The sequence below is a fragment of the Lactuca virosa genome, chromosome 7 (genome assembly GCF_052849685.1).
Source record: "Lactuca virosa cultivar CGN04683 chromosome 7, Lactuca_virosa_CGN04683_v6, whole genome shotgun sequence".
NCBI lineage: Eukaryota > Viridiplantae > Streptophyta > Magnoliopsida > Asterales > Asteraceae > Lactuca > Lactuca virosa.
Window position 1 is genome coordinate 278,901,562 of NC_136432.1, and position 24,130 is coordinate 278,925,691.

Consider the following 24,130-nt stretch of genomic DNA (forward strand, 5'->3'; position numbering starts at 1 on the left):
TCTTATTTTGTGATCATCTAAGTGACAACCTATTCTCTCTCGTGTGGAGGCCAAGTACCATGACATCTCTAATGTTGTTACTGAGCCTTGTTGGCTCCGTAACCTACTTCTTAAGTTGCATTGTCCTCTCACAAAAGCCACTATAGTAAATTTTGATATGTTAGTGCCATTTTCGGGTGAACCTGGTTCAAGTTCAACTAACTAAACGTATTGAGATGGATATCCCTTTCGTTCTGGAAAAGGTTGCTTGTGGAGAGGTTTTCATTTTACATGTACCTTATCAACATCAAATTATCAATGTGTTCTACAGAGGATTCTCTTTGATGATTACAGGGACGGTCTTAGCATCTTGCCACCTCTAGCTTCGGCTACGGGGGACTATTAGATATACCTATATGATTATATTGTAGTTATCTAGTTGTATTAGATTAGGATTCTACTTTCCATAGATAGGTCTCATCTTATTTATATATTTAGAGTTTGAGATTGAAATATCATTAAGGAAATTAATTAACTCCTACACAAATGTGTATTTGCAGCCACATACTTGTGAACAACTTCACTTTAAACGATTCAGGATTAAATTGTCTCCAAAGGGATTTCCCTTGTGGGCGTGGATCACCAAGATGTAAGCCAAAAAAATGAACTTTCTCTTGTTAAGATTTTACATTTTTTTCCTGGTTGTTTGATCCTTATTTGAGGTTATTGTAACGTTTTTGGTCATGTTCCAAGTAAAATGGTTATATATTTGGGAGCAATATTGCCAAAAAAAAAGTTATACCTTACTTAGAAGAAGGACTAAATCGTTACAAGGATCGAAAAGAAGGACCAAATTACGAGAGCTTTTTGGGATTAAAATTGGAAAAATCAGCTATGCCCTGGGACAAAAAATGTAATTTACTCTAATGTTTTTTATTAAATTGATTTGTGGAGTACTCTTTTCATGTTGATTTACAGATAGTAACCTTGGAATCAATTGTGGTGGCCCACAAATTACATCCTCAAGTCAGATAGTCCACGAGCAAGATAACAACCCTCTTGGTCCAGCAACATACTATTTGACCCCCGAAATGAGGTGGGGTGTCAGCAATGTGGCACGAAGGGACATCCCTTCTAACAGCATAGATCCCACCCAACGCTATTTCAACAACACAATAGCCTCCAGTGTAAACCAGTTCACGGACACTACAGATTCAGGACTCTTCCAAACAGCAAGACTCTCCGCTGGATCATTAAGATATTACGGTTTAGCCCTCGAGAATGGTAACTACACCGTAAAACTCCAGTTTGCAGAAATTGTGATTGAAAATGGTCCCACTTGGAGAAGCCTTGGAAGACGATTATTTGACATTTATATCCAGGTCAGTGGTAAATAACACTCTTAGGGGCTGTTTCTTTTTTACTTAATCTGGACAGAATGACTTAATGGATTAAGCTAAAAATCTTTCTTAATTTATTAAGACACCAACTCTTTACCTATTTGTCATTCTTCTTTTTCTTCCCTCGTTAAAATTGATGAATATTAATAAAATTAATGAGTATTGTGAAATTAGGTTTTTGGAATGTAATGTGAAATGGTCATATAATATCATTAACACGATTTATTTGGTCAAGAAAACAAACAAATTTTATGTATACAACGCTTTTTACTGTTAGATGCATAAAGATAAGCATTGTTTACTGTTATATGCAAAAGACCAAGAATTTCCATAAATTTGTAGTATTTAATTATTCATAATAACATTTGTTCAGATAGACACAAGAACAGTTGTAATGAACTCTTGAAGAGAAAAACCAATAATAATTTACCTCTATTAAATTGAAAAGAGAGGGAGGGAGGGAGATCCCTAATATGGGGGAAAACTTTTGTGAAGTTTTGTGAGGGTATTATTGGAAAAATTAATATGAGATTACCACTTAATGTTAAGGACATCTATTTCTCAACTTAACCTTAACATTAAGTAGAAAAGAAACAACCATATATTTGGTGGAAATAGCAGATTCAGTCAAGTTTCAAATTTTGTTGCACGGGTGGTCCTCATGGCTTCACTTTGTTGCAACCTTCGTCCCTGGGTCATTAACTTTTTTTTTTTCTTTTTCCAGGGAAACCAGGTGTTTAAAGATTTTGATATTAAAAGGGAAGCAGGGGGGGCTTCATTTAGCCCTGTTACAAGGGAAGTGACAGTTGACGTTATAAATAACTACCTTGAGATTCATCTATTATGGACTGGAAAAGGAACTTGTTGTGTACCTGATCAAGGAACTTTTGGACCTCTCATATCAGCAATCAGTGCCACCCCAAGTATATATTCTTTCTTGAAGTTTATTATTAATTCTTGGCCTTGATACTTTGACAAAATGACAACATTTCCCTTTACTATATTTGTGTACAGATTTCATCCCTAGTGTGAGCAACAATCTGCCTTCCAACAACAAGAACAATAATACCGGTTTGATTGTGGGGATTTTAGTTCCGATTGGAGCTGTGAGCTTTTTGACATTATTAGCCCTGTATATTCTTCGTCAGCGAAGGAAGAGGAAGGATACATCCGGAAAATGTGATGAAGGTTGTCTTTCTGGATCTTTCTTTATGACAGAGGAAAAATATTTTAGATTGGTACATTTGGATTTCTTTTTGACTTTTCCTTACTTGCAGAGTTTTTGGGAATTGATCACACAAGGCCATATACTTTTGGTTATGGAGATTTAAGAGATGCAACGGATGATTTTAGTCCTGCAAATAAGCTTGGTGAGGGTGGTTTTGGACCTGTTTACAAGGTAAGGTAGTTTTTTACTTTTTTTATGAAGAGTATGTTTTCGCTTCTTAAACTCGAAGTAAACTTTAGTTGGCCAGATGGAATGGAATAACAAAAAATGGGATGACAAGGTTATGGAGTAAGTGAAACAAATGATGAAACTTTTAAGTTGTAACAACATAGGAAAGAGATAATCTACTATAATTACAAGATTAAGGACTAAAATACAGCTAACGTAATAGCTAATTTAGGTCAATTTAAAGCTGTAAGTACAACAGCTGTTAGCTGTATAAGGATGTAATATTTTCAACACTTCCCCCTCAAGTTGGTGAATTTTTATCAATCATAGTTAAACCATGTAAAAGGTAATGAATTGTGTATTATGAAGCGTAGATTACAATCATATATATATGTTAGATAGTTACATTTAGATACCCTCTTATATAAACACTATCAATAGACTATCTAAACATATGTCTAACATTCCCCCGCAAGATGAGGGCGGGGAACGACCTGCAGCTTGGACCGTAAAAAGAGAAATCTTTGAGAGGATAAAGGCTTAGTGAACACATCAGCAATCTGATCATTGGTAGATATAAATTGTACTTTTAATTGACCTCGGGCAACTTGTTCACGAACAAAATGAAAATCTACTTCAACATGTTTTGTTCGGGCATGAAAAACCGGATTTGCAGAGAGATATGTGGCTCCAAGGTTGTCACACCATAGCGTGGGAGAGAATTTTGTAGAAACTCCCAGTTCATGTAGGAGAGCCCTTAGCCAAAGCAACTCAGCAACAGTGTCTGCAAGAGCCTTGTACTCGGACTCCGTAGAGGACCTTGAAACAGTTCGTTGTTTGCGAGCATTCCAGGAGATCAAGTTGGACCCCAAATAGATAGCAAACCCTCCCGTGGAACGTCGATCGACCGGGCAGCCAGCCCAATCAGAATCAGAGAAGGCGGTAATTTTTGAGCCATCAGTAGGTTTCCAGCAACTATCAGTGAAAGCTTGAAGGGAGGAGTCCGAGTTGTGACGAAGAAACAAACCAAAATTAACAGTGCCTTTGAGATAGCGCAATATCCTTTTGACAGCAGACCAGTGGTTCTCAGTGGGAGCATGCATGAACTGACATACCTTATTGACAACAAAGGCAATGTCAGGTCTAGAAAGCGTAACATACTGAAGTGCTCCAACAGTTTGTCGATAGGCAACAGGGCTGGAGAGGTATGGACTATCATCGGGAGTCAAGATCTGAGTAGTACTCATGGGAGATGATACCGGCTTACAATCTGTTAGACCGGAGCGTTGAAGTATGTCCAAAATATACTTGCATTGGGACAAAAGAATGTTATGGCCATGGGGAACAACTTCAATACCCAAGAAGTAATGTAGTGTGCCAAGATCTTTGATGGCAAAGGTAGATCCCAGTTGATGAATGATCTGATCGATAGCCTTAGTGTCATTACCTATAACAATAATATCATCCACGTAAACAAGAACATAAACAATAACACGGCCTGTTTTGAGAATGAAGAGAGAGGGATCTGTTTTGGATCCTAAAAATCCAAGACGGTGAAGAGCCGTCGACAGTCGGGTGAACCAAGCTCGTGGGGCTTGCTTGAGTCCATAAAGAGATTTGTGAAGAAGGCATACATGATCGGGCTTGCGAGGATCAACAAAACCCGGTGGCTGTCGGACATAAACTGTTTCACTGAGATCACCATGCAAGAATGCGTTTTGGACATCTAACAGTCGTAAGGGCCATTTGTTTGTCACGGCTAGGGAGTGTCGTTTTCATTGGTAGTGGGTGCTTCAGGATATAGCTCTGGTGTGCTTGCAACATGAGTGGGAAAAGTGGAGACATAAATGGGTGATGTAGTGGGGTTGGATGGTGATGGTGAAGGAGAGTGAAAAGGAAAGACCTCTTCATTGAAGCGGACATGACGGACGATGTAAATGCGGTCAGGGTCAAAGCATCGATACCCGTGATGAAGAGGACTATATCCCATGAAGACACATGGAGTGGAGCGAAAATCCATTTTGTGTCGGGTATATGGTCGTAGGTGTGGGGAGCATTGACAACCGAAAACCCGAAGGAATGAGTAATCGGGTTTTCTATTGAAAACATGCTGAAAATGTGACTTGTTTGAAGAGATACGGGATGGTAGACGATTAATGAGATAGACAGAAGTTTCAAAGGCAAAATGCCAAAAACGTTGTGGAAGGTTTGCTTGTGCAAGAAGGGCTAGACCAGTTTCAACAACGTGACGATGGCGACGCTCAACAATGCCATTTTGCTCACTAGTGTATGGACATGAACGTCGATGGGTAATTCCAAGAGAGGTGAAAAAAGGAGATAGATTGCGAAACTCACCCCCCCAATCAGTTTGAACAGTTTTGAGCTTGGAATTAAACTGTCTTTCAACTAACGTGACAAAGTTTTTGAAAGTGGAATAAACATCGTATTTGTGAGCTAACGGGTAAAACCACATATAACGAGTATGATGATCAACGCATAACATAAAGAAGCGATAACCATCAGAAGATAAAACGGGTGCAGGTCCCCAAACATCACAATATATCAAATCTAAAATATTATTGCTTTGAAAGTTGGAACTAAATAATGATAATTTGGAAGACTTTCCCAATTGACAAGATGAACATAATGAAGAACATTGTTTTGTAGAAACTGCTAAAGAACAACTAGAAACAATAGAACTAAAAACACGTTGATGTGGATGACCAAGACGTTGATGCCAAATGGTTGAGGAAGCTTTGGTGGTAGTGAAAGCAATCTTAGGAATATACTTGAGTTGAGGAAGGCGTACAGAATAGAGACCATTATCACTTGGACCCGTGAGAAGAGTATTGCGAGTTGTTTCGTCCTTCACAACAAAAAAAGAAGAATGAAATTCAAAGAAAACTTTATTTTCATGACAAAATTGTTGAACAGACATAAGATTCTTTTTAATTGTCGGAACATGAAGAATATTAGAAAGAGTGAAAGTTTTGTGAGGAGAGTAAATTTTGGTAGAGCCAATGTGAAAAATAGGAAGAGGTTTACCATCACCAACATGGAGAGAGTCAGAGCCATGATAAGTCTCTGAAAAATCAAGGTTGGACAGATCAGGTGTAGTGTGGGCGTTAGCACCGGTATCGGGAAACCAGGTTGCGCCTAAACTTGGGCCGTGATCAGAAAAGGCAGCAAAATTGGCCTGAGAAGGTTGTCGTGTTGGGGCAGAATTTTGCTGATTTGGACAATGAGAGGGTAGATGACCAATACCACAACGATTACAATGACCATAAACTGTATTTTGAGTAGAGGCCCATGCAAATTGTCTAGAACCAGAAACCACTGTTGCCACTATTATCACGCCCCCGATTTTGATTTTGAAATTGATTGCGAGAATTATTGTTGCGGGTGTTGCCACGACGATTGTCTCGATTGTTGTTGGGTGGACGCGAGGCATAGAAAGCTTGTGGAGAAGGCTGTTGGGAGGCGATAGGATTCAGTTGAAAGCCTAACTGAGATGCCAATTGTTGAAGACTTTGAATGGCGTTTCCAGTAGAAGTAGCAAAAACCTGTGGTGATGCAGTGACGGTAGTTGTAACGGGTTTGTTGATCATGTAATCATGATCACTTAGAAGACCATGTAACTCGTTGAAGCTGATTGGTGGGTGACGAGCCAAGAGAGTCGACTTCAAACCATTGTATTCTTCCCGAAGTCCCGATATTGCAAGCATAACAAGATCTTTATCCTTCATTGGTTCACCAATGTTGGCAAGGGCTGTGGCATATTCTTGAGCCCTGCTTAGATAGCCCTGTGGAGATTCATCACCTTTCATGGCAATTTTAAGAAGCTGGGTTTTTAGTGTGTATTCACGAGAGGCGGTATTTGGTGAGTATGCCCGTTCAAGGGCTAGCCACAGTTCTCTAGAGGTTGCTCCTTGGACATGTTGAAACGAAGCTTCAGAGATGGTGGATATGATAATCATCCGGACATGTGCATCATTGGCTATCCACCGGGGATAACTAGGGTTATCCGTGATTGCGTCTCCAGTTCCCACTTTCTGTGCTGGACAGGGTATCGTGCCATCTACATAACCAAATAAATTGTTGGTGATGAGAAAGGGTTCAAGCATTGCTTTCCAGTACCCATAGTTGGTGGGAGAGAGAGTGAAAGCAAATTTATGGGAGTTATGTGATGTCTTTTCTGCAGTAGAGAAGGCAGTAATAGTAGCCATGCGAGTTTGAGTTGATCACCAGTGATTGGAGTTGAGCACAGGATGAAGCCGTAAGAGACTTTTCTGCAGTTAGGGTTTAGAGCCGTAAGGTAGGGTTTACTTGGCTCTGATACCAAGTTAAACCATGTAAAAGGTAATGAATTGTGTATTATGAAGCGTAGATTACAATCATATATATATGTTAGATAGTTACATTTAGATACCCTCTAATATAAACACTATCAATAGACTATCTAAACATATGTCTAACAATCATTCCCAACTTGGATACATTTGACTCAAAACTTACCCTCTGTAACAGTTTAGTAAGAATATTGGCTTCTTGATTGTTCGAGGGCACATATGAGAGTTTTATCTATTCGCTTTTAATCTCTGACTTGATGAAATTATATCAATAAGAACGTGCTTCATGCAGTGATGTTGTATAGGATTATGAACATTTGCAATCACTGATTGACGATCACTGTATAGGTATACATCAATTTTCAGTTCCGTTAATGGTAGGTCCAGCCAAATTATTTCACAAATTCCCTGTGCGATGACACGATACTCTGCTTCTGCACTACTTGTTTACACGACTGATTGCTTTTTGCTTCTCCAAGTGAACACATTTCCCCAAAAGTTGGTATAGTGTCGATTGTTGTCAATTATCTGACCAATCTGCATCATCAAAACCCTCAATCTTTTGGTTCTTGGCTTTTTATATTATTATTTTATAGAGCAGTCCTTTTCAGGTGTTCCTTTCATATATCTAAGAATTTGATTAACTGCATTTTGATGGAGAACAGTTGGAGCATGCATAAATTGACTTACCTTGCCAACACTGTAGGCAATGTCCAGGCTTGTGAGTGATAGATAGATCAGTTTTCTTGCTATTTGTTGGAATTTCCATTCCAAGAAAATATAGTTGCTGGTCTAATGATTCTCTTCATTTAAATTCTTCCCTGAAGAAAATCACGAGAGTAAAATGGTTGATCTATGAAAAATGTGACTTGATAGGATGTACATAACGTTTTCATGAGGGGTTTGAAACATTTGTACACTTTTTGTGTAGACGTGTATACACACTTGGTTGATTTTGATCAATTTTTCCTCTAATAAGACTACTGGTGTGAATAAAGGCTGAACACCAAAAACTTTTGGAGGAAGGGAATTAATTACTATGGACTCCAGAAAAGTTTTTTGAAGGACACTGATTGCACAGTCTGGAATTCTAGAGGTTATGAGGGAAGCCGGTTTATGAGATAGGAAGCAGCCAAGATTGATTCTCCCCAAAAAGAATTTGGGACATGACTAGAAAACATGATCGAAGGTGATACCTCTAAAAAATGCATGTTTTTTACAAACGACAATCCCATTTTGTTGAGGATTTGATGCAAACGAATTCTGATGTGAAATACCATTTTCTGTGAGGTAGCTTCCCAGGTTACTAGAGAAACATTCTCCCCCTTTATCTGTTCGGAATATATGAATATTGCTTTGGAATACGTTTTTTTAATCATTTTGTGAAATTTTATAAACTCATCCGCAGCATCCGTTTTTTTAGAATAAAAAATCTAACATACACAAGTATAGTAATCTATGAAGGCGATGAACCAGCAGTCAGAAAGGCCTGTACTTATAGAGTACAACCCTAAATATGCACTAACCTAACCTAGATCTGATACGATGTGAGAGAATCAGATATCTTGAAAATATTTCACTCTTTATATAACGAGTAGAAGCCTTTATATATATATTTACAAACTACATAGCAAACTAGGAAACTAGAAAAAGATACTTTAAGAACTGATAAAACCTTATTCTACATATATGGTCCATTCCATTCCATCGAGCAAAACAAACAAGATTTCATTCGTTCCGACAGAATGAACCATTCTATTCCTTCTCCGGATTCCATCATACCAAACACTACCAACACAATGTTAAAATCTCTATAATTTTAAACAGGGAACACTTGAAGATGGGAGAGTAATAGCTGTCAAACTACTCTCCGTAGCCTCACACCAAGGCAAGTCCCAATTTGTTGCAGAAATTGCCACAATATCCGCAGTCCAACACCGTAACCTCGTGAAACTCTATGGATCCTGCATCGATGGAGAAAAACGACTTCTCGTCTACGAGTATCTTGAAAACAAGAGTCTTGATCAAGCATTATTCGGTAAAAAACAAATTACATATTTAGACATCAAGTGTAAAGTACTAGAGTATAATGGTAATAATGTTACATTTGGGGTATGTGATGCAGGAAGCAGCAGATTGTCGCTTAAATGGTCAACCCGTTTTGATATATGCATGGGATTAGCACGGGGTCTCACGTATCTCCATGAGGAATCACGCATACGGATTATACATCGAGATGTGAAATCTAGCAATGTTTTACTTGATTCTGATCTGAACCCTAAGATATCGGATTTCGGTCTGGCTAAACTTTATGATGACAAGAAAACACACTTGAGTACTCGTGTTGCAGGCACATTGTAAGATTAATTAATTGAAATTTGAAGTTATTCTCATTTTAAGTAACAGACTAACAGTGAGTTGATTAATTCTTGGTGATTCATTGTGTAGTGGATATCTTGCACCAGAGTATGCAATGTGGGGACACCTTACGGAGAAGGCCGATGTGTTTGGGTTTGGAGTTGTGGCTTTAGAGATTATCAGTGGAAGGCCCAACTCTGATTCGAGTTTGGAAGATGAGAAAATATATCTTCTTAATTGGGTATGTTTTATCTTCTTCTTCTTCATAAATGAATTTATGCACTCGATCTACTCTTACCAAGCAAAAAGAAGGATTCATATAATACACTAATTAAAGAGAAATTTACATAAAAAGGTAATATAATTTCGGTCATAACTCTTTTAAGGTATCTAACTTCTTTTAAAAACCAGACTAAAAACTTTGAAAAAAAAATCTATTTAAGGTAACGAAGTTCTAAATTTTTCTCAATTAAGGTAACAAACTCTCATGTATGTACATATGTATGTATGTACGTCGGTCGGTTGATACGTACACACGTGTTGTGGAATAAGAAAACTTGAATACAAATTTCCCTAAAACTCAAACATGAAAAAAGTCATTGTTAATGATTTTGAAAGTTGACGTCTTACCTGTGATGCATTTTTATAATATTTACTGGCCTTTGGTATGATTTTAGGCATGGAAGCTACATGAAGGTAATCGTGAATTAGAGTTAGTGGATGAAGAATTGTCTGAATTTAATGAGACCGAAGTGAAAAGAATGACGAGAGTTGCCCTTTTATGTACGCAAACCTCGCCAACACAACGGCCATCAATGTCACGTGTGGTGGCAATGCTTTCCGGAGACATAGAAGTAACTGGTGTCATTACTCGGCCAGAGTACCTGACTTATTTTGAGTTTGATGACTCTACAACATTTAAGAGTGCTACTCCAACTTCAACTATGAATTAGGTATGTGACCTAATTTCCCGTCATGATATATATATATATATATATATATATATATATATATATATATATATATATATATATATATTTGTAAAGTCACTCGATTCAGACGTTACTTTTTTTTTTTGAAGATGTTGAACGCAAATGTAATTGTTATAATATTGATGGTATACATGACTTATAGATAACTTTTTACAAAATAGGGTTTTATGTTGGCACAGTTAAGTCAGCCCACATCGTTTCTTCCCAACATCATATAGGATATTTATTATGTACATAGTGGCTCGTTAGCTAGATGACATAACACTTGGTTACCAACAAGGAACCTAATCCACATTGGAAATAGAGCCATGCTGTAACGGTTGAAACTCAAAACCTTGGTCATTTCTGCAACTTTACCATCCCAGTCCCTAGACGACGTAACTATGTCCTTGGTCGGATAGTAACCTGTTAACTCAACAACTTCTTGGATCATTTAATTCGGAAAACTAATTAGTACTATTTTATACATGTTAAAAATGTAGAGCATAGACAAAATGGTCCTGTGACATACATGTTAGTAAAATAGAACATAAGTTATAATAATCTCAATTTTTTTATGGAGTAGATGCAATGTACAGTAAAACCTCTATAATTTAATACTCGATAAATTAATAACCTCAATAAAATTAATAATTTGTCCGGTTCTAGCTTGAGACCAGTACAAAATTGGATCATAATCGATAAAATAATAATTTTTTTGAAATCCAAATGTAAATATATTGGTCCCAGCGAAACTATAAATTAATAATTACTAAAATATTCCAAAATTCTATAATTGTCTAGTAAAAAATGAATCTATAGTCACTTGTTTTTTTGTGAACTTCAAATCTATATTGAGTTCATCTTTAAATATCCCAATTGCACTTAAGAGTTGAGGCACTGTATTCTCGTATTGCAACAAAAAGTTGTGAAGAGTTGTTGCTGCTTGCAATGCTTCTTTCCGAGTGACCGGTTCCAAAGGTACTGAATCATCATTAACTTCATCACCAACCGAATTTTGAACGGTATCCGCGATAATTTCTTCAATGCTTTGAACCTCATAACATTCATTATTTTCACCTAGATAATCCAACAACTCATTCACATCCATTTTGTGCTGATAATGCATTCCCGTAATCAAGTTCTCAAGCTCACGAATGTCTTCTCCAGAATTTACATCGTTTAAATCATTTGAGCCGGTTGGATTAATCGAACAAATTTTACAATGTCGAAAGCAATTATGGACTCGTGTTTCACATTTCTCCAAGCCGAGACGGCCAAGTTGATGGCATCTAAAATATTAATCTTTCCTAGGGAAGAAATGTCCAACTCATAACCTTCCAAAATCTTACGATAAAACCTTTTACGGTAGTACATTTTAAAGGCTCTAATTATCCCAACATCACATGGTTTAATTTTTGAAGTCATGTTTGGCGGTAGAAAAAACAACTTGATGTTTTGCAACCCTTGAATATTTTTTGAATGGGTTGGACATATATCCACTACCAAGAGAATTTTTCGACCGTGCATTTGATCATCTAGCCAACGAACACATTCTTCGAAAAGCAACCCAGTCATACATGCTCTTTTGTTGGCACGATATTCACAATCTAAGCTATTCATGTTGACATTCTTAAAACAACGTGGCTTTGCATACTTACCAATGATCCATACAGGAATTTTGTATGAGCCATCCGCATTGCAACAGATAACAATTGTAAGTCTTTCCTTGTCCTGTTTCTTACCTTCAAGTTGTTTTGTTCCAAGTAAATGGTCAGCTTGTAACCTGTAAAACAAACCAGTTTCATCCATATTAAAAACATCTTTCATTGGAAATTGATTATTTTTTTTCCCTTATAGACTCCAATTTATTCTCCATGTCATGTGTGTCGACTGATCCACTTTCTCCAAATTGGCGATACGATATGATACCATGCCTTAACTTGAATTTCTCAAGCCAAACCTGTGAAAGATTATGCTCAGAAGAATCATGTAGACACAAAATCTTCAACGTCTCAACCGTCTTCTCTATGATTAACTCTCATGTTATATTTAAATGCTCTTGATGTTGGAGAAATCATTCATAAACAACTTTTTGTATGTCCGGATACTTGGTTGCTTTGTGACGCTTGGAAGATCCATCTTTATCAAGGTTAGCCGATAGGAACTCCGATGATCTCTTAAGAGTGTAACGCCCCGACTCTCAGGTATTAATTTTATGGATTTAATTTTCATATTGCAAGGTCTACTCGACGAGTTGGATGCCCTGACTCGTCGAGTAGGAGCGGGTTTGGTCACGTGTTTAAGTGACCGACTCGCCGAGTCCAAGATAGGACTCGACGAATAGGAGTTGGGGGATTAAACCCTAATTTTCGGGGTTTTGCACTCTATTTAAAGAATCATAAGCCTCCTTCAGCCTCTTTACAGTCCCTTGAGAGCTCAGCAAAACCCTAATACGTGTGTGTGTGGGCTCCATTGTGTGTTTTAAGCTTTGGAAGAGGATTCTTGGTGAGAAGAGCTTGGAGATCAAGTAACTACAAGCAAGGAACTTGTGTGGATCTGATATCTACCTCAGTTGACATCTAGTGGAAGGTATCAAGTCGTTACCTTGACCTCATTTCATTCTAGATCTCATTTGGTTAAAGATTAGGGCTTTTCTAGCATAATAAGAAGCCATTCATGGGTATAAGCTAAGATCTGAAGTTGTAACTTCAAATCTGGACTCTCCTTGGTCTCTAAGTCCATAAAGTTTTCAGTTTTGGCAAGTATGAACCTCTCCTCAAGTTTAATACTCCATTACAAGCTTGGTTTTGTCATTATAAGACTTTAGAGCCTTGCATGCACGTAAAGTTTGCAACTTTACGTGATAAACATGCCTTGGGAGGCTGGATCTGCAATATGGAACCTTAAGATGGCCTAATAAGCATCTGTATGGATATGGACTGAAGGGACTCGGCGAGTCAGTGGGGTGACTCGGCAAGTCAACTAGGGTTATCCCGACTTTTAGACACGCATAGACTTGACGAGTTGGTCGGAAACTCGGCGAGTCAGTGAGGGTTTTATGACCTTCTGAACTCTTAAGGAACTCGACGAGTTGGGTCAACATGGACCGTTGACTTTGACTTGGACCAAGGGTTGACCAGCTTGACCTCTGGGGGTATTTTGGTAATTTGGGAATTTATGGAAGTAAGTCATCGGTGGATGTAGGTGTTGGATTTGGAGCTGCATTTGGTTGAGTTGACTTTATCGATTCGAGCTACTTGAGAGGTGAGTTCTCCTCACTATATCAACAGGATCTACGGCACCAAGGTCAGCCCTTTATAATTTACATCATGGTTTAGGATGGTTGCTATGTTATTGATCTGTTAGATTTCATCCTGGTTTTAGGATGGTTGCTATGCTAGTAATCTGTTAGATTGATATCATGGTTGTAGGATGGTTTCCATGTTAGTGATCCGTTAGATCTGTATGACTATCTGTTATTGCATGCTAGCGTATGATATTTATGTGCACATGTTTATTGGTTTGGGGAAAGGGTTGAGGCAGGTCCTGCTGTGTACAGTAGGCCAAGACACCCTGGGCGGACCGGGTAGACTGTAGGCTCGGGCCGGGCAAATCTAGTCAAGCCGAAGGCCCAGCGAGCGGTCCGGATAGGCTGAAGGCCCCGAGGAGGGCGGTCCAAACGTGCCGAGGGCTCGGAGAGCAGTCCAGATAGACTGAGGACCGGGATTCGGTCCTGATGGCTCATTATGCATGTTGTTTGCCTATATGTTATCTGTTACCGATATGTTTATGGCGTTGGTATTTTGGGGGTAACTCACTAAGCCTTCGAGCTTACATTTATCGATTATTGTTTCAGGTACTTCTGATGATCGCGGGAAGGCGAAGGCATGATCATACCGCTCCTCACACTTTATGATTTTATGTTTTGATTCTGGGATACTCTGTCAATATGCTATTTTGAAAACAAGTTTTGTAATAATCATGGGTTTCGAAATGTTTTAAAAAAATGGGTTTAAATTTGGCATGATTTTTATGGATGTTACAAAGAGTGTTTGATATTGTTCCTTGACTAACTTTCAAATCGAAAGTTTTGTCAACCGACTTCACCAAATCTTGTTGAGTGTATCCTTGGTGATCTCTCTGATACTCGTATAATAGTTTTCGTTGTTGATTGGTCATCGTTGATTTTTTTAACACCTTTTAGTTTAGAAGCCATAGTTGATGTGATTTTAAAATTTATCATTTGACAAGTTCATTAATGTGTGAATGTACATGGGAATTTTGAAGGTGCTTGTTTCTGTTTTATTCAAATAGGTAAAGTGAACGGACATGAACATTTTGAAGGTCGAATGCATTAATTTGATAGTTGCTCACGAATATAAGCCAACTCTTTAAATTAATAATTTATTAATTCATCGATATAATAATATCTTGCTAAATTAATAAAATATCTTAGTCCCAATATTATTAATTTATAGAGGTTTTACTATATGGAAATAAATAATGCAATGATATATCCCATTTTAGAACTCCTCATGCCAACTAGCCTTAGAGTGATCTTCCATTAATAAAACTAACTCACCTGACACTTATAATCCTTGCTAGGATAATGGAACCAACTCGATAACGACTCTACTAGCCAAAGAGTGTTTGATATTGTTCCTTGACTAACTTTCAAATCGAAAGTTTTGTCAACCGACTTCACCAAATCTTGTTGAGTGTATCCTTGGTGATCTCTCTGATACTCGTATAATAGTTTTCGTTGTTGATTGGTCATCGTTGATTTTTTTAACACCTTTTAGTTTAGAAGCCATAGTTGATGTGATTTTAAAATTTATCATTTGACAAGTTCATTAATGTGTGAATGTACATGGGAATTTTGAAGGTGCTTGTTTCTGTTTTATTCAAATAGGTAAAGTGAACGGACATGAACATTTTGAAGGTCGAATGCATTAATTTGATAGTTGCTCACGAATATAAGCCAACTCTTTAAATTAATAATTTATTAATTCATCGATATAATAATATCTTGCTAAATTAATAAAATATCTTAGTCCCAATATTATTAATTTATAGAGGTTTTACTATATGGAAATAAATAATGCAATGATATATCCCATTTTAGAACTCCTCATGCCAACTAGCCTTAGAGTGATCTTCCATTAATAAAACTAACTCACCTGACACTTATAATCCTTGCTATGACACTTATAATCCTTGCTAGGATAATGGAACCAACTCGATAACGACTCTACTAGCCAAACAGTTCTCTAATCTCTAGTAGATAATGAACAATGCACGAAAGAGACCACCACCACCATACTAAGAAGAGGTGATAACTAATGATTTCATCATAAAAAAAGGGATATTGAGTAATCTACCCCATATAAATGAATTATTTGAAAAAAAAAATGACCGATATTATTATAAAATAACCACTTTGTCTGGAATATATCACTCTGGAGAGGTTTCCGGAACACCAGAGTAGGATTTCGGACACTCATTCTGGAATAGTTTTTTATGCATAAAATTTGTTTCTTTTTGTATAAGTTTTGTTTTTATAAAATCTAAAATGCAGATGCAATCTTAAAAATCAACAAAAAAACTAATAAATACATAAACTTAAGGGATTTGTTTAAAATAATATTCGAATGTTCAAATGGTTTTTGTCCTTGTACCCCAAAAAAAATTTGCCGGTCGTTTGCAATATGACATAGCCCATAGACCATTTTTACCCTCTATAAAATCAGATTTCCTGGCGATCAACATCTCCAAGAACTAACACAAAAACACCTCACAATCCTCTCTACTGTCAATCTGTTGTGGTACGTCTAGGACCTTTTTGAGGTTCATGTTGAAACTCTCAAATGGGATTGCATTGGTTGGTACGGTACCCCAGTAGTTGATACCCACTAACAGTCTAGGCTCACATACCTATAAACAAATCCTCATTTTATGAATAGTAGCACTCTTCCAATGACTATCGTATATAGCCATTCTGAACGTATTCAAATCCAAAGCACCCAAAAACCAGTGAGCACTTGGTATATTGATTAGGATGTAAAGCTACACAAAAGGTTAGAAATAATTAATCAACAAATAACATTATATTATAAATTACTATTACTTAGGTAATGTAATCCAAACATAATCACTCCAATCAAATGCATTAGTGTTGAAAGCTAACGACACAATCGTCCACGGAGCATCATCCCCTCTACACTCTATCAACAATGAGATCCACATCATGATGAGCTGTCAATCAAAAAATTTGCAAAGTAAAGTATTGTTATTAGAACATAGTACATAATGAGCACATAATTATGTAACTTACATCGCATTCCAACCAGCTTGCATGACTATCCGCATATAAGCACATCCAAAATTCAATCGTCACAATACAGGTCAAAAAACGGCGAGCTGGCTATCCGCATATAAGCGTGTCCAACATTCAATCGTCGCAATACTGGTCAAAAAACGGTGAGCAAACAACAACGAACCGTCCCGTTCTTTATATAGACTGTGTACGGTAGGTTCTAAAATATTTTCCAATGGTGATGGTTGTTGGCGTGCAACACCTTTCCTTTTCATTTGTATCCATGGGAACTTATACCATATAGACATAATTTTTTTCGTATAAATTGCCTAAGAGGTGCTGCATGCGACATTTTGTATTCATCCCATAGAATCTCTTTTACATCTGACGATTGAATACATGCAAACGACTGCTCATGGCCGTGACTTAGCAGTTGTTTGGGTGTGCCTAACCCATAATCATGCTCCCATATTTCATTTTCATTGTACTCTGTGGTACTAGCATCTTGCACGATAAGTGCCTGTATGGTCCAATAGTGTTTATTTATAAACGATGCAAAAACATAAGGACCATAAAGTTAAATAAAAACAGTATGGGAGTGAAATAATTAACAATGTACCCCCACTCCCTTCGAGGTACCAACATCATCTTCGAGAGTCTTATTGATAAGTTTTAGAATCATGGCTAAGGTAGCGTCATGCTCTGCTAAACGCTTATCATGTGACCTCGTATTCTCGCGACATGCATTGAGCTCGTTTTGCAATTGACGAACCTCGTTTTACAAGCCAACAATAATATGGTCCTTATTAGTTGGTGGTTCAGCGAGCAGCGGTGGTTGTGGTGGTGGGTGAGATGTGTCACACCCCAAAACCGAAACGACGGAAACGTTCGGGGGTGGAGGACGTCATGTTTAGTATCACAAGTCATGCATCATAGTAATCAAAGTAATAAACAATCATTTCATTAGAAAGAAAGTGTTTACAAAGTATGTGGTTCCCATAACATATACTACAAAGTAAATAACAAACAAGACATGAAGCTATTATGCTCCATCTTCTGAATTCCAGAGCGCGTACCTGTCTACTGGTCTCTGAGATACAAGTTATTTTGAAAGAGTAGATCAGCATTTAAGCTGGTGAGTTCATAAGATTTTAGTGATGTAAGTTAGTTGCAAGAAAGTTGTAGTAAGTTGTAAGTTCTTTTAGAAAAGTTCGTTTGTTCCTCCAGAAAATCCTATATTTCCTGCTTTGATGAAAGATAAGTAAAAATGACTCTACAATCCTTTCTATGAGTACTAAATGGATACAAGTTATATAAAACCCAGAGTAAACAAACAATCGGTTGTGTGTATATGCCCTAAGCCCACAACCAAACAAGGAACAGGAAATGGGGCGGAAGGCACACATCCCATTGTTTGTTAGATCTTCGTTGTATATAACCCTGGTGTATTCACTTGGTACTCACGGAGTTAACTGTAATAGTTCCTTTATATTTGATGAAAATATTCTTTAAGAAAACCCTTATTTCTTTTAGTAAAAATGGTAACCACAATGGTTCCTTCTATAATCACTTAGTTTATACTAGCTATATATAATCTAATATCGAACAGATAGTTAATTGTGTGAATATGCCCTAAGCCCACAACCAAACAAGGAACAGGAAATGAGGCGGAAAGCACACATCCAACTACCTATCGGGTATTAATTATATATAACCCTAATGTATACACTAAGGTATTATAGAATTAACCACCTAAGGTCCTTTAAGTTATACTGGTTTAATAAAATGGATTAAACCCTTAATGGTAAGTTTCTAGTTTTGTATACCAAATGTTCTATTTGAAAAGTATGTTTTGTACTAGAAAACGGTGCATTGAATTAGTGTCTTATGACCTGACCCATACCTGGTACTCATTATGATTACTTGGTGTATACGGAATATATATATATATATATATATATATATATATATATATATATATATATAGCTAAGATCGAATAGATAGTAAGCTGGGTGAATATGCTCTAAGCCCACAACCAAACAAGGAACAGGAAATGAAGCAGAAAACACACATCCTACTACCTGTCGGACCCGATTAATATATATCCCTGATGTATAAACTAAGGAATCATAAAGTTAGCATTATAGGCCCCTTTCTACTGAATGTACTAGACTCGACTGTTCTGTTTGTCGCTTGAAAAGATGTAAGTTTTCCCTCGTTTATAACTATCTTAACTCGAAAATAGTTTGCATTAACTTTCAAGTGGAACTGTCACAATATGAAAGTAATGGGAAAAATGTAAGTACACAGTTGTCTTTTGAATTGACATTCTGAAGTATTGATTACCTTAAAACAAGTTTGTTTTATTAAGGTCATAATGTGATGAGTAGTACTCATACTATACGCTCTCCCTACAAGAGATTCCGGTTACCAAACGCGACTTCCGCAAACATATTGCTAAGCCGTGTAAATTCACATTAAAGTTATATGATCATGTATACCCAATTTATTATCACATTTTGTTTAGAACAATGAGTTAGTGATCATTGGTATAATTAGATCCTGGTTTGTTCTTCAGCTATAGCATCTTAGTATGTTCTTTCTGTTATAGTATCTTAGTATGTTCTTTTTGTTCTAATATCTTAGTATGTTCTTTCTGTTATCGTGTATTGTATCTACCTCCTTGTTTCTCTTTATAGTATGTTCTAGTATCTAGTATGAACTGAACCCCTAAACTATACCTATTATAGTTTACTAGTTTGTTTACTTGAACTGTTACTGAAAAGACTCATTTATCTACTAAGTTATGATTGTATTTTAAAAACGGAGTTTTATAAACTATAAAGTAACATAACTTAAAAAGAGTTTTTGAAATGTTTTGATCACTTATAAAAACATAAGCAATCCTTTAAAAGATGTTTATAACAAACATTTACACAATTATCATTGTGTTCAACTTGGATTCCCCCCCTTAAAAGCATTTAAAACAGTTTAAAAGATTGATTATAGGGGTATGAACTCACCTTATGTGGGTGATTCAATCGAATGTGCGCGTAAGGATGAGAAGTTCCACGAATGAAGTCCCGAGACACAAACGAGTCCTAAATGACATATATGGCATGTATTGGCATGAATATAGTGTTTATAAGCAACTAACATGCAAGGAAACACCCTTAGGGACTAGGAAACACTTGGACCAAGTGTTAGAATCACATGTGATTCATCTAAGGGGTGTGTACGGCCACAATGAGGAGTGTACGGCCATGGGTGTACGGCCATGGAGTGTACGGCCGTAAACTCATGGTAAAAAGTGCACAAAAGTGTGTTTGAATGATAGGGAAGCTTGTGGGACTATTGCTCAACAAGGATGTGAACTAGATTCTCACTTTGAAGGCCCTTTAGGGGTGTTTTGAGGGGTGTACGGTCACACATGGGTGTACAGACGTACACTCCTTATGTTCCAGTTTGAATGTCGATTCTAGGGTGTTTAACATGAGATCCTAACATGTACTAAGCATAGGGAAAGGATACTTACAATTTGGAGGCTCAAAAGGGTGTTCACAGCCACCAAGAACAAGTGTGTGTTCTTGGTGTTCTTGGTGAAAGATGAAGATCTAACATAAAAAAGATGTTTTCATGGATGAATCAAGAGATGTTTACAACACCAAGGAAGATATCTAGAAGGGTAGAAGAATCACTTACGATTTTGGAGGATTTAGATGAAGAACTTGATGGTAGTTGAGAGAGAAATCCGATTTCTAGACTTGGGAGTTGAAGAAATGGCAAGAAATGAAGGGGATATCATACTTATGGAGGTGGTGTACGGCCAACATGGGTGTACGACCGTACACTCCCACTGACGGAGTGTTCGGCTCGATTTCAACGCGAAGAACTTTAGCTGACACTTCCCCAAACCCAATGCTTGAATGTACTGAGCTTAAAACCCTTAAACATACTCTAAACAATGCTAACTGGTAGCAGAAACGGGTCTGACACTCGGTTGAGTTGAATGGCTGGACTTTAAAAGGCAAAAAATTTCGGGTTGTCACAAGATGGAACGTTCGAGGATCATGGGTAGGGAAGCGTTTAGGTGATGGTGTTAGGGAAGGTTCCCTATGAACTTCCGTATCAGGAAAATCAGGACCACCAATCCACACTGAGCTAACTATCCACCATTCAGCACGGCTCTCAACTTCTATAGGCTCCAACTTCTGTACAAGTCTATTATCCTGGTAACAAAATTTTAAAATTATAAATAAACATAAATTATACATATAAAAGGAAATCTTAAAATATATAAGTAAACATACTTCGTTGATTTTTATAAACTGGTTGGACTGAGTCTTTTGTAAACGCCCCAATTTCTATCATGCAACAACCCAAGGGATCACATTCTCTTGTAGGGTACCAAACAAACTGCTCTCAGAAAAAGTCTCAAGAATCCATATCTGAAAAAAAAATCATGTATTAGAATATTAGCAAACAAAAAAAAACAATAAATTGTTAATCATGTACTTACCTTAAAAGCATATAAAAAACCGCTTAGGGTGTAGGTCATTTTTTAAGGTTGTTTCTTTTTTGTTTTGACTGGATGTATATGTTTGTCAAAATTATTGAATACATAATTAACTGTGAGTACAATTGATCCCAAATTATCCTCCCCCATGGATATCTGCAACATAAAAAAATCCATAATTAAATTTCTAAAAAATATTAGTAATGCTAATTAATTACCCTTAATTATAATCCGTAATTATAAATTAACGATATGATACCTGTTGCATTCATCAAAGTCGGATACCAAAGTGAATTACTTTTCTAAAATGGCTTGTTTAGCCAACCACCCATTGAACCTCTTCTCTAGTAGATATAAAAGACATACATGATCTACGTCCTCGTCTGATAAGTCATTAAGCGAATGCTCAAACACATTCTTCACATCGTCTAATTTAACGGAGACATTCCTTGCGACCATAGGAAACACACGGGGTAGGAAAATAATCTCCAAAGCAGAAGTCAGTGACAAGACAAAATTCTTTCTTCCCAAAAGACAGCTTGTAACCCCCAACCTCAAAAACCATTTCCTCTACTTCGCTTTGGGGTCCATGATAACTTCGTGGCAAAAGACGTAATGTAGAAGCAAATGATCCACATCTACATTAGGAATGTCTAACCACCTTCCAAAACATGAATTCCGGAATATAGTCTCGCATGTCGGTCTTTCTTTAAATGTCATAAGAATATCCCCACCGATTTTTGGTTTACAAGACAATATAATTGATGCATCAAAAACCTTGTCGTGCTGCAAATAAAAAGGTTGTTATAAACCAACTCCAAAATGCAACTGACCAACATTTGGAACACGTTCTTAGTTTTCTAGACATATTCCTTATGTTCCGGACCTATTCCTTGTGTTCCAGACATGTTCATCGTGTACCGGACCTATACTGAAATGCAATTTATGTTCCAGAACCCTAGATTTGGATGTATAATAACACTCTATAAACAACTAAACTACTTTTGGGTTGGTCCTAATGCACTGAAATCATATATGGTACTTCAGAACGTGGTCGGTTCATTCCGGAGGTGTTGTTCGCATTCCGGAATGCAATGTTTAGTTTCGAAACACTATTTTGTGATGAATATAAACAAAAATATTAAGTCGGAGTAAAGGACTTAGCGGTTGTTTGATACTTGCTTGCTAGGTTAGAGCTGACTGAGTTAGAAGCCAAAGTTCTAACTGGGTTAACTTACGACTTAAATTTGTTATTTGATTTTGCATTTGACTAACTGTGCAAAATGACTATACTACTCTCAAACAATATTTTTTATAATAATTCTTTTGTCCTTAACCATTTAATTTATAACATTTACATATAATAATTCCTTTATCATCCAAAAAAATGTTAACAACATTGTTATAGGTCAAGTCAATCATTGATGAATACTGTAATCTTTACAATAAACAAGAATATTAGCATTAATATCACTCCAACAAGATTCCACCACAAAAAAATTATAAAAATTGGTTACTAGTTAATGGCATTGTCCTTTAATGTTTGTCTAGTTTTTTTTATTTAAATGTTCTTGTGTGGTTTCGGTTTTATTTATGATTTCTTCTCTTCATAGTGTGATTCAAATATCATCAAATAGCTACAACATTCAGAAGAAATCAACGATACCAATGTCTCTTTTGTTGCTCAAATAGTTAAATACTTTGTGCAGGAAGCCAATTCTTGTATTTCCTTTAGAAATCAGAAAATCCAAATTACATTACACTTCACTGGCTCTTCTCTTGATCCAGATCAATGTCAAAATTTTCCACCCTTGAAATTATAATTAATAAAATTAGTAGCTGATTTGGAATTTATCATTATTACACACAAGAGATTGCAGGAATTTATCATCATCAAATTGTATTAATGGTAGGTAAAAAAACAAAAACAAAACAGAGTCTATGTTTGTGCATTATCGATTAGTGGCAGAAAAAAAAAATCAAAATTAAGAGGATCTTGAGGTTTTCTTGGCAGAAACAAACAACACCAAATAAATTAACATATTTTTCATCATATTAAACAAGTGTAATGCTTTTAAGGCATATATGTCCAATATAAATAACAAAATAACAAGAATACAAAAGACACGGGTGAAAAGGTCATTTTATATGGATTTAACGGTGATATTCTAACAGAGTTAGACGGAAGGACCATTTTTGCAAGATTTGCAAACCATAGGGACGTGATCTATCAACTTTTCAAAGGTTGGACCAAACCTGCGAATTTGACTAAACCATAGCAACCATTTCTTTCGTTTACTCAAATACATATAAATACAACATAAAAATAACAAATAAAAAATACATAAACAATATATAAAATGGTTAAAAAAACATATAAATACGAAAAAAAAAATATGTTTATACATTTGAAACATATAAAAATTCTTAAACATATACATATAAAAACTTAAAAAATACATAAATATGTAAAATTAGGTAAAAATTACGTTTATACATTATACACAAATTTTGACGAAATCTTCAGAAAAGTCTTATTATTTTGAAAAAATTAACAATTTGGTCCATGACCTGCTGAACATGAACAGGTCAAAAATGACTAAAGTGAATAAATTAGCCGGTTCCTTAGGCTTTTCTATTCAAAAAGTCGGAACTTTTCTGTTCAAAAAATAAAATTTATGACTTTATTAAAAATTTACCAAAATATTGAGATTTTTCTGGAGATTTCCTTATTAATGTTTGGATAATTTCCCATAATGAGATTGCCTTCATTCCACAAAATATATACATACAAATGGGTTGACAATATACAATACAAATGAGCTAGACTAATTGGGCTAA

At 36.4% G+C, this 24,130-nt stretch overlaps 1 protein-coding gene and 1 pseudogene across 3 annotated transcripts in view; one reads left to right on the plus strand and one right to left on the minus strand.

The window, feature by feature from the left end:
- LOC145124154 (putative LRR receptor-like serine/threonine-protein kinase At1g56140) overlaps nucleotides 1-14,441 on the plus strand; it is a 34,635-nt gene extending 20,194 nt beyond the window's left edge. The window contains exons 15-23 of one of the 3 annotated variants that reach the window (XM_079059389.1): nucleotides 540-628; nucleotides 958-1,361; nucleotides 2,104-2,302; nucleotides 2,394-2,567; nucleotides 2,657-2,778; nucleotides 8,952-9,481; nucleotides 9,573-9,723; nucleotides 10,160-10,435; nucleotides 14,313-14,441. In XM_079059389.1, coding sequence (XP_078915515.1) covers nucleotides 540-628; nucleotides 958-1,361; nucleotides 2,104-2,302; nucleotides 2,394-2,567; nucleotides 2,657-2,778; nucleotides 8,952-9,481; nucleotides 9,573-9,723; nucleotides 10,160-10,435 — 1,945 coding nt within the window. In that variant the 3' untranslated portion in view covers nucleotides 14,313-14,441. Of the gene's footprint in view, nucleotides 1-539; nucleotides 629-957; nucleotides 1,362-2,103; nucleotides 2,303-2,393; nucleotides 2,568-2,656; nucleotides 2,779-8,951; nucleotides 9,482-9,572; nucleotides 9,724-10,159; nucleotides 10,485-14,312 lie in introns of those variants that run through there. The other 2 variants (XM_079059390.1, XM_079059388.1) reach the window with 2 other exon arrangements.
- On the minus strand, nucleotides 11,244-15,270 carry LOC145127782 (ARS-binding protein 1-like; annotated as a pseudogene).
- Nucleotides 15,271-24,130: the final 8,860 nt, after the last annotated feature.